This window comes from Oratosquilla oratoria, chromosome 12, assembly GCF_046742065.1.
Source record: "Oratosquilla oratoria isolate Oo_2021 chromosome 12, ASM4674206v1, whole genome shotgun sequence".
NCBI lineage: Eukaryota > Metazoa > Arthropoda > Malacostraca > Stomatopoda > Squillidae > Oratosquilla > Oratosquilla oratoria.
In genome coordinates this window covers 45,827,066-45,841,733 of record NC_134788.1, presented here as the reverse complement: position 1 = coordinate 45,841,733, position 14,668 = coordinate 45,827,066, and the positions used below count along the sequence as shown (strand labels likewise).

At 39.7% G+C, this 14,668-nt stretch overlaps 1 protein-coding gene across 1 annotated transcript; it reads right to left on the bottom strand.

Annotated features, from left to right (window-relative positions):
• Positions 1-718: 718 nt before the first annotated feature.
• On the bottom strand, positions 719-8,759 carry LOC143031627 (uncharacterized). The gene is made up of 2 exons (XM_076195728.1): positions 8,612-8,759; positions 719-4,518 (listed from the first exon to the last, which is right to left on the bottom strand). The coding sequence occupies exon 2, from the start codon at positions 4,125-4,127 to the stop codon at positions 2,502-2,504; it is 1,626 nt and encodes a 541-aa protein (XP_076051843.1). The 5' UTR covers positions 4,128-4,518; positions 8,612-8,759; the 3' UTR covers positions 719-2,501.
• Between the last annotated feature and the right edge of the window lie 5,909 nt (positions 8,760-14,668).

Below are 14,668 nucleotides of genomic sequence, written 5' to 3'. Positions count from 1 at the left end.
GAAGCGCTATACTCGCCGAGGATTTAGCCCAGGTGAAGCTCCCAGCCTTACTGTTGATGTTGGGACGAGTAGTGATGTAAGCAGCTTCTATGGATTTCCTGGTCTTATTATCCATACCTTTGTGCAATACCTCGGCATGGAACCAGGATGAGGGGGAGTGAGGACAGCGTCGTGTATAAGATCCCATTCACATCATGCGATAAAGCATACTATGGAGAGACGAAGAGGGGGCTTAACACAAGGATCAGGGAACACAAGGCCGACCTCCGTCACCATAGGCTCACCAACGCAATGGTGATGCATGTAAACGAATCTGGGCACCTCCCACAATGGAACCGAGCCGAGGTATTGAACAAAGGTATGGATAAGAAGACCAGGAATTCCATAGGAGCTGCTTACATAACTTGCAGTTTGTTTTCACTTGACACCCTTTGCTTTCTTCCAATTTGGCATGGTACATCGGTTATTTGCAATTTTGTTATTTGAAGAATGTTTTTCTTTTTGTAAATTCACAATTGGCTACAGAATGCAGACTATGTGTGCACTACGAAATGTGGTTGTCACATTTTTTCCCCTTGTACCTTTCAAGTCAAGTAGATAGGATAGTCCTTTCTAGTGGCTCTCTTTTAATTAATTTCTGACTTCCAATTTTTGCTCTGATCCTGTTCCTTTTTTGTTAATATTTCTACTATTCCAAGGGTCTTTTAGCAATCTTTTTTTCATCAGTATCTTCTTTGTTCATGGTGTTATTCCTTAACATTAGGTCTTTGTGGGAAACTCTATTGATTTTTTCTCTTTTCCAAGAACAATTTGATACATTAGAAAAAAACAACACTGGAATTGTATAAAATATTTAAAAATTTCAGGCCAACAAGTACTAATTGAGGGGGCGAAATTGATAACATGTTTCTTGTTTTGTTTTATTTCACTTGACTGAACAAGTACTGGTGATGGATAACCACCAAAAAGAGTACAAACGACCTCAAAATTATCAATTTGAATGATTCCATCTTACAGGTCATTGACATATTCTCAAAATAACATCTGTTTTAATTCATTATTATGAAATTATACAATTTGACAAATTCCATTTCATTGTGAAAACCTTGAGTACATTTTTTCCCTTTGTGCACTAGTTCTAAAACATGTGTGCATGCATGCTGGTGCACAGTTTAGAAGGAACACTGTTCATCGCACAAATCATACTGGAATGGATTCTCAACAGTGTGAGTCACCATGTGACTCTCGAAGAGGCCTGTGTGGATCCTCATATGCTTTGTGAGAGACTCCTTTTGTGAGAGAGATACATCACACAGGTTGTGGTGAAAGTAGAGTGTCTTCCACCACACATGGTCCACAGATACAGAGGCTCCCATTCGCCTCCAATGGCCGGAACCCTAGTAAAGGGCCGAAAAAAGGGAGGCAGAAACAGATGGGAGTTGCAGAGGTCATGGGAAGCTACCAGGTAAAATTCTTAACTAATCTAATATCAACATTAAACAATAATAATTAGAAGGATAGACCCAAGCTGCTTAATAAGAAGAAAAAAGGGACTGTTCAATAGGGATACTACAGAACTGAAATACCTACAAGGTTATCAATGGACAAAGTCAATTCGCTGCACCACCACAACTGCTGGAATGACTACTGCCACGACAACACAGTCTTCTGCTGGGACAGTTACTGCCATGACTATGCGGTCCTCTGCTGGAATTGGTACACTGCAAGTGCTGGAATGCGGATTTTCTTCACTGCATACCTGCTACACATTTCACAAGCTTTGTCAAAGATAATCTTATTGCTACACTTGCTCAATGGGTATTATCTTTACAAAACTTATCTTTATAAATACAAATGAACAACTGGGACAACTACAAATTAGACTGCAACTGGGTCAACTACAAACTGGGCCACAACTACAATAAACTGGCTAAACTATTATGAGTCAAACCCAACTGGCTACAACTAAATCTAAACAGCAACCAGGCAAATCAATGGCTGTAAATAGTTGAGGCAAAGATCGCCACATATGACTAATTAGTCATTTGTATGCATGGATTGCAAATTAATTCAGGTCAATACTCAAGCTTCATGGGATCAAACAGCTTGGGTCTTTACCAGAAGAACAATTAAAAATTTTTGTACATAGAGGACAAATTCCTTATAAATTGAATTACAAGATTGAACTTTGTTAACTTTTGAATGACCTTACAGGTAAAACAAAGGGAATGCCACGCCGGATTGTAAGTGCACAGGCATCACTTGCATAACTGTTTTTCTGCTGGCTTAATGCAAGCCATAAGAAAAGTGTGATCTTTTTATCATACAGGTCATACAGGAATGGTTTTTCTCCAATGTCCACCCTCATATTCCTTGTGAGAGAAGTCTTCTGTGAAAAATCAGAATCAAAAAGGTCACACTGGAAAGACTTCTCTCCTGTGTGAGTCTTCATATGCTGTGTGGGATAACTTTTTTATGAAAAAGCAGAGTTGCACAGGTTACTAGAAAACCTCTTCTGTATGACTCCTCATATGCTTTATGAGAGAATAATTTTTTGAGAAAGCTGCATTGCACAGGTCACACTGGAAAGGCTTCTCTCCTGTGTGGGTTCTCATATGTACTGTGAGATGACCCGCTTGTGAGAAAGCATAACTGCATAGATCACACTTGAAAGGTTTCTCTCCAGTGTGGGTCCTCATATGCACTGTGAGAGAATTCTTATGTGAGAAAGCAGAATTGCACAAAACACATCGGAAAGGCTTCTCTCCTGTGTGGGTCCTCATATGCACTGTGAGACTACTCTTTTGTGAAAAAGCTGCATTGCACAGGTCGCACTGGAAAGACTTCTCTCCTGTATGGATCCTCATATGTATTGTGAGATAACTCTTTTTTGAGAAAGCAGAATTGCACAGGTCACATTGGAAAGGCTTCTCTCCATTGTGGGTCCTCATATGGTTTGCAAGACTAAGCTTGTGTGAGAAAGCAGAACTGCACAGGACACACTGGAAAGGCTTCTCTCCTGTGTGGATCCTCATATGCACTGTGAGGTTACCTTTTTCTGAAAAAGCAGAATTGCACAGGTCACACTGGAAAGGCTTCTCTCCTGTGTGGGTCATCATATGCTTTGCAAGATGACCCTTACGTGAGAAAGCAGAATTGCATAGGCCACACTGGAAAGGCTTCTCTCCTGTGTGGGTCCTCATATGGTTTGCAAGATGAACCTTTTGTGAGAAAGCAGAACTGCACAGGTCACACTGGAAAGGCTTCTCTCCAGTGTGGGTCCTGATATGCACTGTGAATGAACTTTTTTGTGAGAAAGTAGAATCACACAGGTTGCATTGGAAAAGCTTCTCTCCTGTGTGGGTCCTCATATGAATTGTGAGAGATCTCTTTGTTGAATAAGCAGAATTACACAGGTTGCATTGGAATGGCTTTTCTCCTGTGTGGATCAACATATGAAATTTTAGAGGACCCTTTTGTGAGAAAGCAGAACTGCACCGGTCACACTGGAAAGGCTTCTCTCCTGTGTGGGTCCTAATATGCTTATTGAGAGAACTCTTTGATGAGTAAGCAGAATTACACAGGTTGCACTGGAATGGCTTTTCTCCTGTGTGGGTCCTCATATGCACTGTGAGATCACCCTTTTGTGAGAAAGAAGAGTTGCACAGGTCACACTGGAAAGGCTTCTCTCCAGCGTGGATCCTGATATGCATTGTGAGAGAACTCTTTTGTGAGAAAGCGGAATTGCACAGGTTGCATTGGAAAGGCTTCTCTCCTGTGTGGGTCCTCATATGACGTATGAGATGTTCCTTTCGTGAAAAAGGAGAATCACACATGTTACACTGGAAAGACTTCTCTCCTGTGTGGGTCCTCATATGCCGTATGAGATTCTTCTTTCGTGAGAAGGCAGAATTGCACTGGTCACACTGGAAAGGTTTCTCTTCTCCTATGTGGGTCTTCATACACTGTGTGAGAGAATCCATTTGTGAGAAATCAGAATTGCACAGGTCACTTTGGAAAGGCTTCTCTTCTGTGTGGGTCATCATGGGATCTTTGAGGATACACTTTTGTGTGATTTTTATTGCACAGACACTCTGGAATGGCTTCTCTTCAGTGTGGGTGATCATATGAAATTTGAGGCAATTCCTTCATAAGAAAGCTGCATTGCACAGGCCACATAAGCTCTCTACTGTGTGGGTCCTCATAGGCTGTGTGAGAGAACCCTTTTGTGAGAAAGTAGAACTGCACAGGTCACACTGAAAAGTCATTCTCCTGTGAGGATCACCACATGACCTCTTAAGTGACTTTTGTACCATTTGAGATCATACTTTTGCGAGAAAGCAGAATTGCACAGGTCACACTGGAAAGGCTTCTCTCTAGTGTGGGTCATTATGTGATATCTAAGATAATTCACGATATAGATGTGCCGTAGATGTCACACTGGATCCTCTTCATTGTGTGACACATATGGATTCTATGGATAGCTCTTCCAAAAGAATGGTGACAGTTACCCTCTTCCTGGAAAAAATGGAATCATAAGATTGACATATAACTCTCTGAAATTGTAATACACTGTAATAGGATTATGAATGTTGTGTACACAAACCATTTCAAATTAAAGTCCCTTTGTACCTAAACAGACCCTTTGTACTTGCCATAATGTAACATAAAATAGAAATACTAACAAATATGATGCTATTATATACTGCATTTTACTTTTTCGTTAGAAATGTCCTGAAAACCATTCTATAGCTACATGCATGCTCTCCCCACCATGACTGGAATGACTCAAATTTTGCTCTGGCCTTTTTCATCATGTCATGAGATTTGGAAGAGAGAAATGGCCCAGTTGGCCAAAGCAGTCCTATTCTAACATAACTCCACAACAATCCATGTTTGGGCTCACAAGACCAGAATCTAAATATGACCAACTCTAGGAGGGTTTATTCAGTTCATCTCATCTGACCCAAATAAGTGATGCCAGTCACATCCTTTCAGATACATTGGTAAGTGGTGTAAATGTGTTATTATTTCAGTATAACATATTAATTTAATTATAGAGGAACTTTCCATATTTTATCTTGTCACATGAAGTAAATTACTGGTTTGTGTAATAGTAAAAATATTGGATATACCTACTAAAATAATTTCAACAATCATGATGTAATAAGGAAGGAGCTATCAAAGGTGCAATTCCAGTAAATGTAGTAATAACAAAAAGAATATAATGTGAGAATTAGTGATTTTACATGTTCAACCTACAGGTCATTTAAACACAGAGGCATTAAGTACACAAACCTGTGACTCCCTTACTTGTTGTGACACTTGTGAGATAATACTGTCAAAAAAATAAAATAGAATTAAATAAGTTTTCTTTGTGGAACCTTTATTTGATATTAGTATTATCTCAATTTAGGTGTCTCTGCCTATTAATATCAATCAATGTAGAGCTGGATATTATATGAGTTTTGGTCCCTTTTGAGCATTTCCCACCTTGAAAATCTACATCTTTCTGTTTTGTGACATACTATAAGGGAAATAGAGGTAAATTTATCCATGTTGCTAAGTACCTAGAGAGAGAGACTGGAGTGTTCCCTACAAATTACCTAAAAAAATATGGTATAAAGATGATCTGAGGCAAGGATTTAACACCAGCCACAATACTCCTCTATCTACCTTGTTCTTCAGATGGAATTTTCAAATCCATCAAACCACACCAAACATTCAATTACTGCAAACCACATATCTACAGCCAAGACCTACACAAATTCTCAGAAATATCAATTATGCCCCGACAATGTTCACCAAGCAACAAAAATAAGAGAAAATAGTAGCAAGCTCATATTTTATGGTTGATATACCCCTGAGCAAGTAAATATTAGTCCTCTTTCTCTCCTAATAAAAGCTTTCATCAACTGTATTTTACAGTATTACCAGTGTTATGAGTTTTGCCATGGAAGGAAGAATTGTACAAATGGTCCCCAATTTCACCCCTATCACTTTCAGTTCCCGTGTCTCTCTGTAATTACTGGTTTAATTCTGTTTACTGTTCCCTTATATTGTTTTGTATTTGTCCTCTCACTTTTAATTTCTTTCCATCACTTAAGTATGTCTTTTAAAAGTTCTTTCTATAGAAGCAAGTAATATTTCTCAATGGGGTGAATTAAATGTAGTTAAATTTCTTCTTTGTATCTTACGATGCCTGGGATCCTCAATCCACTCACTAAGTCACTTCTGCTCTGACATCACTACCTTATCCATCCAATGATCTTTAATGTTACAAATAAGTGCCTCCCCCATGGGCGTGACTTTTCTCCCGTGTACCAATAATTTTGCTCTCCTCCATCCTTCTCCAATCAGACTGTTACAACGTCTTAAGCAATACTGCTTACACAAGCAATCTGGATATTGAAGCAGAATGGCTTAGTTTACATATTGTCACATCAGCATTAAAATCTGTACCTTAGCAGTTGTTTATAAACTTTAGACGGTGAGCGAGATTATGTAACTCCTTCGCAGCTTATGTTTTACAAACATCCTATACATAAAATGAAATTCTTGCCACCTACCCCTCTATCTACCTTACTTGTCTTCCTTTATCTACAAGCCTCTTACACCCGATGTGGTCATTGCTCTGTCCTTGACTCACACCCTACTCTTGATTGTGAATCAGAACTTCATTGCTTCCATAGCACAGAAACTTGCTTAATACATTCTCAAAAATGCAAGGAGTACTGTCTTGAACATGACATTCTTCAACTGGCTAGTCTTAGTAGTGCCAAGCAAGTTCTTCATTTTAGATAGATGGATGGTGGGGCAAAGATATATGCCTCCTCCCTCCACTCCATCAAATACAGTTATGGCACCTTCCTACCTTTCTCAACCATCAATTGTTCTCTTCCCATCCCCCAATCCTTCTACTGCTATGATAGTCCAGAACAAGTTCTCTATTTTGTAAAATCACACTGTATCATCAACAAATCCCTCCACCTCATCTTTAGCAAAGTATTCCATTGCATCTTCAAAAATAACTCTCTTCTACATCATCAGCAAAATCCTCCACAGTATTCTCAGCAACATCACAGACTCCCAAAACAGAAGTCCAGAAGTCCATCCTCACACAGATGACCTATCAAGATCCCACACTAAGGATTGTAAATCAATACAGACACCTTTTCAACAACAAAATCTGATATGCAGCAATGTGTTACCAGAATTTGTTGCTAGACCCTCTGATATCCATCCCTCCAAATCCTCTCTTCCCACAAGAGGACAGAGTCCACCAGGCCAGACTGCAGTGCTGCCACTATCCAGCACTTCTAATTTACCACAAGAGGTTGGATGACAGTATTGCAGATAATTGTCTGGGGTGTAACACTTCACCCCATACTAGACAACACGTTATGGGAAACTACACTCAATTTAATTTTGAGGAAAGTCTTTTGAGGAGTGAATATAAAGAAATTTTTTATTCACAAGAATATCATAATCAGTGCACATTGAATTTTGAGTGAACTTTATGAATTTTTTATTTTCCTACTGAGGAGGACTAAATGGAGCTCCATTCCCCAATATAAATGTAAGATTAATGTTAACAAATATGATGCACACATTGATATACATAAATATGCTTGCCAATCTTAACTTTTTTAATCTCTACCAATGTTAATATTAATTTGTGGTAGTTATATATGGAGCTCAAAATACTCACAACGATAAAAGCTAGCCAATGATAGAGTTAAAGTTTGCAGCTTTGAGACTGGCAAATATTTTACATAACTATTGCCACTACTACTATCAGTTTCCAGTACTTATATCTATGGTTAAAAACACTAAGAATGATAAGAGCTAACTGACAATGTAGGTAATTGCAGCTGCCAAGCTGGCAAACATCTTGATAAATACCCACACATTTGCCCCTGCTCAGAATGGTGAATAGAGAATACCCCAACAGACAAAACCCCAATTGGTAGGTTAGGTTACGTCCATAACCCCAATTTTCCTGTTGGGGTTTTGCCTGCTATGCAGATAGGAGTTTTATCGTTTGGGGTTTTGTCACGTATTCGCTCAAAATGCCAAATACACTACCAAATGGGAATTGAAGAGTAGCAAACCCCAAAAGTAAACGCACAACGCATGCACTAAGCTACTTTACTACTATATTATTTCACGAATTCAAGAAGGTACACTTGTTTAGGCTGTACAAAACACAGCTACGAAAACAAGCTCTTCAAATAGCTGAAGGAGTACAACTGAAGGTTTGACGGTCTATGGTGTCATATGTAAATAAACAATGCCAGGGACTTCAAGAATAATGGAGTAAAACATGAGTTACAAGTAGGTATTGGCAATGATGAATTAACGGCTGGGAATTTTTTATTCAGGAAAACAAAAATAGATGTTAATAAGGAGAAATTACACAAACTATGGAATGCAAGAGAAAAGATTAGGTAGGCGGGCGGAGTCTAAACGAAGGAAGCAAAACAAAAACAGGAAAGGAAAGTTTTACATATTCTCGCGGTCGGAATATAAACGAAGGATAACCAATCACAAACGAAACGTTTTATCTAGAACAACTCGTCCACGGAAAGTGGTCCACAAAATTACAAACCTGGACAACTAGTGGTGTGCAGGTACCGGTAAAGTTACCGGTAAAACCGGTAACAACCTTAACGATACTTTACCGGTAAAAATTCTGGTACTGTTAAGGTTCCATTAACCAAAATGCTATACCATAACATTCAGCGGCAGCAGCAGCAGCAAGGCGGCAACCAGAAAGCGGTAAGCGCGTCTCGGCTTGGTTATATATATATATATATATATATATATCCTTTACATTTTGCCTATAGTACCGGTTTCAGATTTTGCTCTTTAATCATATATGCTGTATGTTGCAGCTGATAATTACTTAGATCCATCACATCTTTAAACTTCTCTTTAGTCAGCTTGATTGGCTTCGTATACGGTTGCTGAAGAGGTACATAATATTTTTAATATTTTAAAAACATTAAACAGCTGTCATATTAAGATACTATAAGTATTATATGAAGCAATATATGATAATGCTAAAAATGCTTATCACACCTTCCTTACCTTCTCCAACTTTCATCATAAGGTGCTTATCACGCCTCTTAAAGCTGATTCACACCTCAGATGTAGTCCACTACTTCAGATGTACTCCAATTTTACTCAAAAAGTTCTTATAACACCTTCCTGACACACCCATTAGCTGGATCAGACCTGAGGTCGAGGGGTGGAGCAACAAGCTTGCCAGACTGTTAGGGCATACCCATCCCACTATTTGGAAGCTCATCGAGAGCCTCCAGGCGGAGGCATCCACCGTAGATGCCATTCTCCTTCGGGATGAGCGTGGCATCCGTCAAAACAAGCGAGGTAAGGAGTGCTACGCCGAGCTCCAGGTTCGCTTCCACAACCTGGGAGTTGACTACAAAGAGGGGAAGAAGACACTCCCCGAGCTCCTCCGTAGCATCAGCTGCACTTTACGAGGAGGACAATCCCACATCTGAGCCACAGCTTCATTGTGATATGTATTTATTTTTATCTAAATATATAGTATCTGTGATATGTATTTCATGTGACTTATTGTGATATGTAATAAAGTGATAACAACCCAAAGTGTATTATTCTTGTCATATTTTTCCTTAATTATATGGCCTAATATATCAAATTTTTGTCATATTTTCCTTTAATTGTGTGGCCTAATACAGAGAAATGTAGGTAAAATGTATAACAGATAAAATTACATATCACTAAAAAAAAGATGTCCGTGGACGAGTTGTCCACATTTCTCTGGACGAGTTGTCTAGGTTCGCAGTTTTGTGGACAAGTTGTCCGTGGACGAGTTGTCTGTTCCGTGACCTCTAATAGTGACAATTGATTGTGCTGTGCTTTTGTAATTGTATATGTATAGCGCTTTACAGTTACGGGTATAAGATAAAGTGTAGCGTTCTAGTAATTTATAATCAAAACAGTAGCCTGTTACTGTACTTCAAAGGTAGTAATATCATAATGTAACAGTAAGCTCCGTATATTTAGTTTATTTAGTGACCGCTTTTGTTTTCTTTTGTTGTTTTAGATTTTCTCTTTGCCGTTTGCATTGCCGAAGGAGGAGCGAAATGGCTTGTGAAGGTTGTGTGAACCTGGAGGACCGTCTTAGGAAGTGTGAGGAGGAAATTCGTCTTCTTAAGGTGTGCGCTCCGTGAGAAGAGTGAATCCTCCCCACAACCCAAAGAGCGTACCACCTCTTCTACTTCTGCCACTGCTGTTAGCGAGTGGCGCTCCGTAGGGTCACGTTTGTCGAGCCTGCGTTCGGTAAGCGGGTGCCATACGGAGCAACCATTGGCTCTAGCCAATCGTTTTGCTCTGCTGAAGAGGATGAGGTGGCTGAAAATCAGGAGTTCTTGGTGCTGGAGGACTCTATGGTGCGAGGCTATGACGACATCCTGCACAGGAAACGTGGAATCATTAAACTATTTCTTTAGTACCAGCCAGAAAATTACGATATTCAATACAAGGTGCATTAAAATGTTCATTTCCAAATTAGAACTCACAATGTGAAATAGAGGAGATGTCGAGCACTGATATCTTTTATCGCATCCTCAAGTATCTCCTCCACTATGTGGGCATAGTATTTTTCATTATTTCATCCAGACATTCACTGGCAGTTCGTTTTTACTTGACACCCTTTCCTTCCTTCGAATTTGAGATGGTACATCAGTTATTTACACAAGAACATAAGAATGAAGGAGACTGCAAGAGACCATAAGGCCTACACTAGGCAGCTCCATATCCATCACTACCTGTCATCCCCATCCAAAAAGTTGTCTAACCGTTTCTTAAAACAATTGATAGTTTCAGCGCTCACTACATGGTTACTAAGTCTATTCCATTCGTTGACCACCCTATTAGAAAACAAATTCTTGCCTATTTTCTTCCTAAATCTAAATTTGTCCAGTTTAAATCCATTACTGCGAGTCCTGCCCTGTTTTAATATGACCTTGTTTGCATCACCCTTGTTAAAGCCTTTAATTTACTTGAACACTTCTATTAGATCACCCCACACTCTGCGTCTTTCCAGAGAGTGTAAGTTAAGGTGCCTAAGCCTCTCTTCGTAAGGCAAATTTCTGAGTCCATGTATAATTTTGATCATTCTTCGTACTGATTCTAGTAAATTGATGTCCATTCTGTAGGACGGAGACCACAATTATACCGCATAGTCAAGGATGGGTCTAACTATCGCTAGAGTTTGGTAATTACCTCTGCACTTCTATTCTTTACCGTCCTATCAATGAAACCTAATGCTCTGTTAGCTTTATTCCTGGTGCTAATGCACTGTTTCCTGGTTTTAATGTCCGGACTCACTAGAACTCCTAAGTCTCTCGTACTCAGTTTTCTCTAAAAGCGTTTTATCTAAGCTGTATCTATTTTCATTTGCCATTTCACCGACCACGTGAACAGAATCTCTGCGTCGCCTCCTGATCTAATTAGGCGTCCTATTTTAGTGTCGTCCGCAAACTTACTAACATCACTATTTATCCCATCGTCTAAGTCGTTTGCTCGTGACCCCAGCTAGAGAGCTCGTTTTTCTGCACAGACACCAGCTAGCGAATACCTGTGAAATTTATATCTCCGAATAGTGTTAAGTGATTGTGTTGTGTTTTTGTAATTGTATACGTATAGCGCTATACAGTTACAGATATAAGGTAAAGTGTAGTGTTCTATTTAAATTCAAAACAGTATTCTGTTACTGTACTCCAAAGGTAGGAGAAATAGTATAAGATAAGCAGAGTAAGTTTCGTGTATTTAGTTTATTAGAGATAGCTTTTTTTTTTCTTTGCCGTTTGTATTGCTAAAGGAGCTAAATGGCTTGTGAAGGTTGTGTGAACCTGGAGGTCCGTCTCAGGATGTGTGAGGAGGAAATTCGTCTTCCCAGGAGTGCGCTCCGTGAGAAGAGCAAACCCTCCCCACAACCCAAAGAGCGTTCCACTTCTTCCCCTACTGTCACTGCCATGAGCGAGTGGCGCTCCGCGGAGTGCCGTTTGTCGAGCCCGCGTTCGGTAGACGTGTGCCCTGTGTAGCAACCGCTGGCTCTAGCCAATCGCTTTGCTCTACTGGAGGATTAAGTGGCTGAGAACCAGGAGTTCTTGGTGATGAGTGACTCCATGGTTCGAGGCTATGACGACATCCTGCAGCAGAAGACTAAGCGACGTTGCAAGCTTGTATGTCAACCGGGCCGTGGGATCGCCGATTGTACCCAGTCCATCAGGGAACAAGGACGGACGAACACGGTTACGATTGTTCATACGGGAAGTACCAATGTAGGTAGGGTGAGATCAGAGGAACTTGTTCGGAATTACAGGGTCCTCCTTCAGGAGATGAAGGAACGTGGGAGCCGTCACGTAGTCTGTGGGATCCTCCCGAGGATCTACGCAGGCTCGTGTTGGAACAGTAGAGCCATAGGGATCAATGATAGGATATCGCAGTTGTGCACACAATTGGGATACCACTTGATCCTTGGTATCTCTTTTCTAGGCGCCATGACATTTACGCTTCTGATGGGATCCACCTTACCCGCAGAGGTAAAGATGTTCTTACAAACCTCATTGTGGGAGTCTGTAATGAACTAGTTCCTGGGGAAAACAGTGTAGAGTATAGCATTAATGTAGAACAATATGCCAGTATAGGACAAAATATAATTTTAGGATATAATGTCGGTAGAGGACGAAATGTTACATTAGGATGTAATGTCAAAGGACAAAATGTCACGATGGGATGTAATGACAGTGGAGAACAAAAGATCACGATGGGATGTAATGATAGTGGAGGACAAAATATCACGATAGGATGTAATGATACTGGAGGAGAAAATATCACGGTAGGATATAATGTCAGTGGAGGACAAAATATAATTTTAGGAAGGGATGCCGGACAGAATGTCAATGAAGGCCAAAATATTACGATGGGATGTAATGACAGTGGAAGACAAAATATCACGATGGGATGCAATTATAGTGGAGGAAAAAATATCACGGTAGGATATAATGTCATTGGAGGACAAAATATGATTTTAGGAATGGATGCCGGACATAATGTCAATGAACGACGGGAGGCCGGTGTGAATCACGGTGACGTAAGGGGACAAAGTGTACATAAGAGATCGGATGACCGTGATCGACCAGGTGTCCGTGATGGGGGAAATGTTACTCTTGATGGGAGAAATGTTAATGAGGCAGTGAATGTCAATGAGGGACCAAATAATGATATAGAGCAAGGTATAAATAAAAAACAAAATGATAATGTACGACATGATATTGAAACTCAAAATGTGTCAAAAAGAAATAATCACGAGTTTCTTAAAACCATGTACTTTAATGCTCGTGGTATTAGGAACAAATTTCAGGAAATACAGGCGTATGTCAAAAGCGAAAATCTCGATATGATAGGAATAACCGAGACATGGTTAAGTGGTACAGAGTTCGAAGCTGAATTTAATATTGTGGGATTTAAACACTTTCATCAGGATAGAAACCACAAGAAAGGTGGGGGTGTTCTGTTGTACGTTAAAAACAATGCTCATGCTTGTGTTTTAGAGAAAATGAAATAGGATGCATATGATAGTTTGTGGGTTGAGTTAACCCAAACAAATGGACAAAAAATGAATGTAGGTGTAATATATAGGCCAAAGACATTATCATTAGCAGACGACAAACTGTTATTTCAAGAACTGTCTAGTTTCTGCAACTGGGATTTATTGATAATGGGTGATTTCAATTTTACTGACATTGATTGGATGACCCTTGAACATGGCCATATAGGTAGTCGCTTGATTGATTTTCTTGGTGACAATTACTTAATTCAGCATGTAAAAGAGCCCACAAGATATGGAAACTTACTTGATCTATTGATCACTAGCCGCGAAAGTATGCTAACTGATGTAGAAGTCGGTGAAACTGTTGCAAATAGCGATCACAACTTAATTAGATTCAAACTCCTAATTTTTTTTTGAATAGGTACTTGTGTTTCTAAAATACCCGATTTCAGTAAAGCTCAGTTCATAGGACTACGTCAGGAGCTTCAGCTTACAGATTGGGAGGCAAAATTAAGCGAAAAACCTGTAGATCAGATGTGGGAAATATTTCAAAATACGCTCACTGAGATGATTCATACTTACATTCCTTTTAAGGACAGACGTCCCCCCAAATCAGGCTCGCCCAAAGTGGCTCGACAAAGAAACTGAAAAAAGTATTGCTAAAAAGAGACAGGTTTATAAGAAATATAAGTGCTTGGGTGCATCTAATGACTATGAAAGTTGTGTATCAATACAGATTTAAAAAAGACAATACAAAAAGGAAAACGACAATACGAAATGAACACTGCTGATAAATCCAAAGAGAATCCCAAAGAATTCTATAGTTACATTAGAGATAAAAAGGTTGTTAGGAATCACATTGGTCCACTATTATCTGCGGACGGTCAACTTGAATATTCAAATGAACATACATACATACATATAACAAGGCTTTTTCCCCCTTCCAAGGGAGGTAGCCAAAAAGGGAAAGGCATAAAAACACTCCCACCCATTTCATCCCTAAATACACTCCACACCCCTCCCACCCTCCCTCTCATCTGAGCACCTCCTGGATGACGG

What these genes read in the sequence shown, in the direction of transcription:
- LOC143031627 (XM_076195728.1), bottom strand. Translation starts at nt 4,127, where the DNA reads ATGATCACCCACACTGAAGAGAAGCCATTCCAGAGTGTCTGTGCAATA.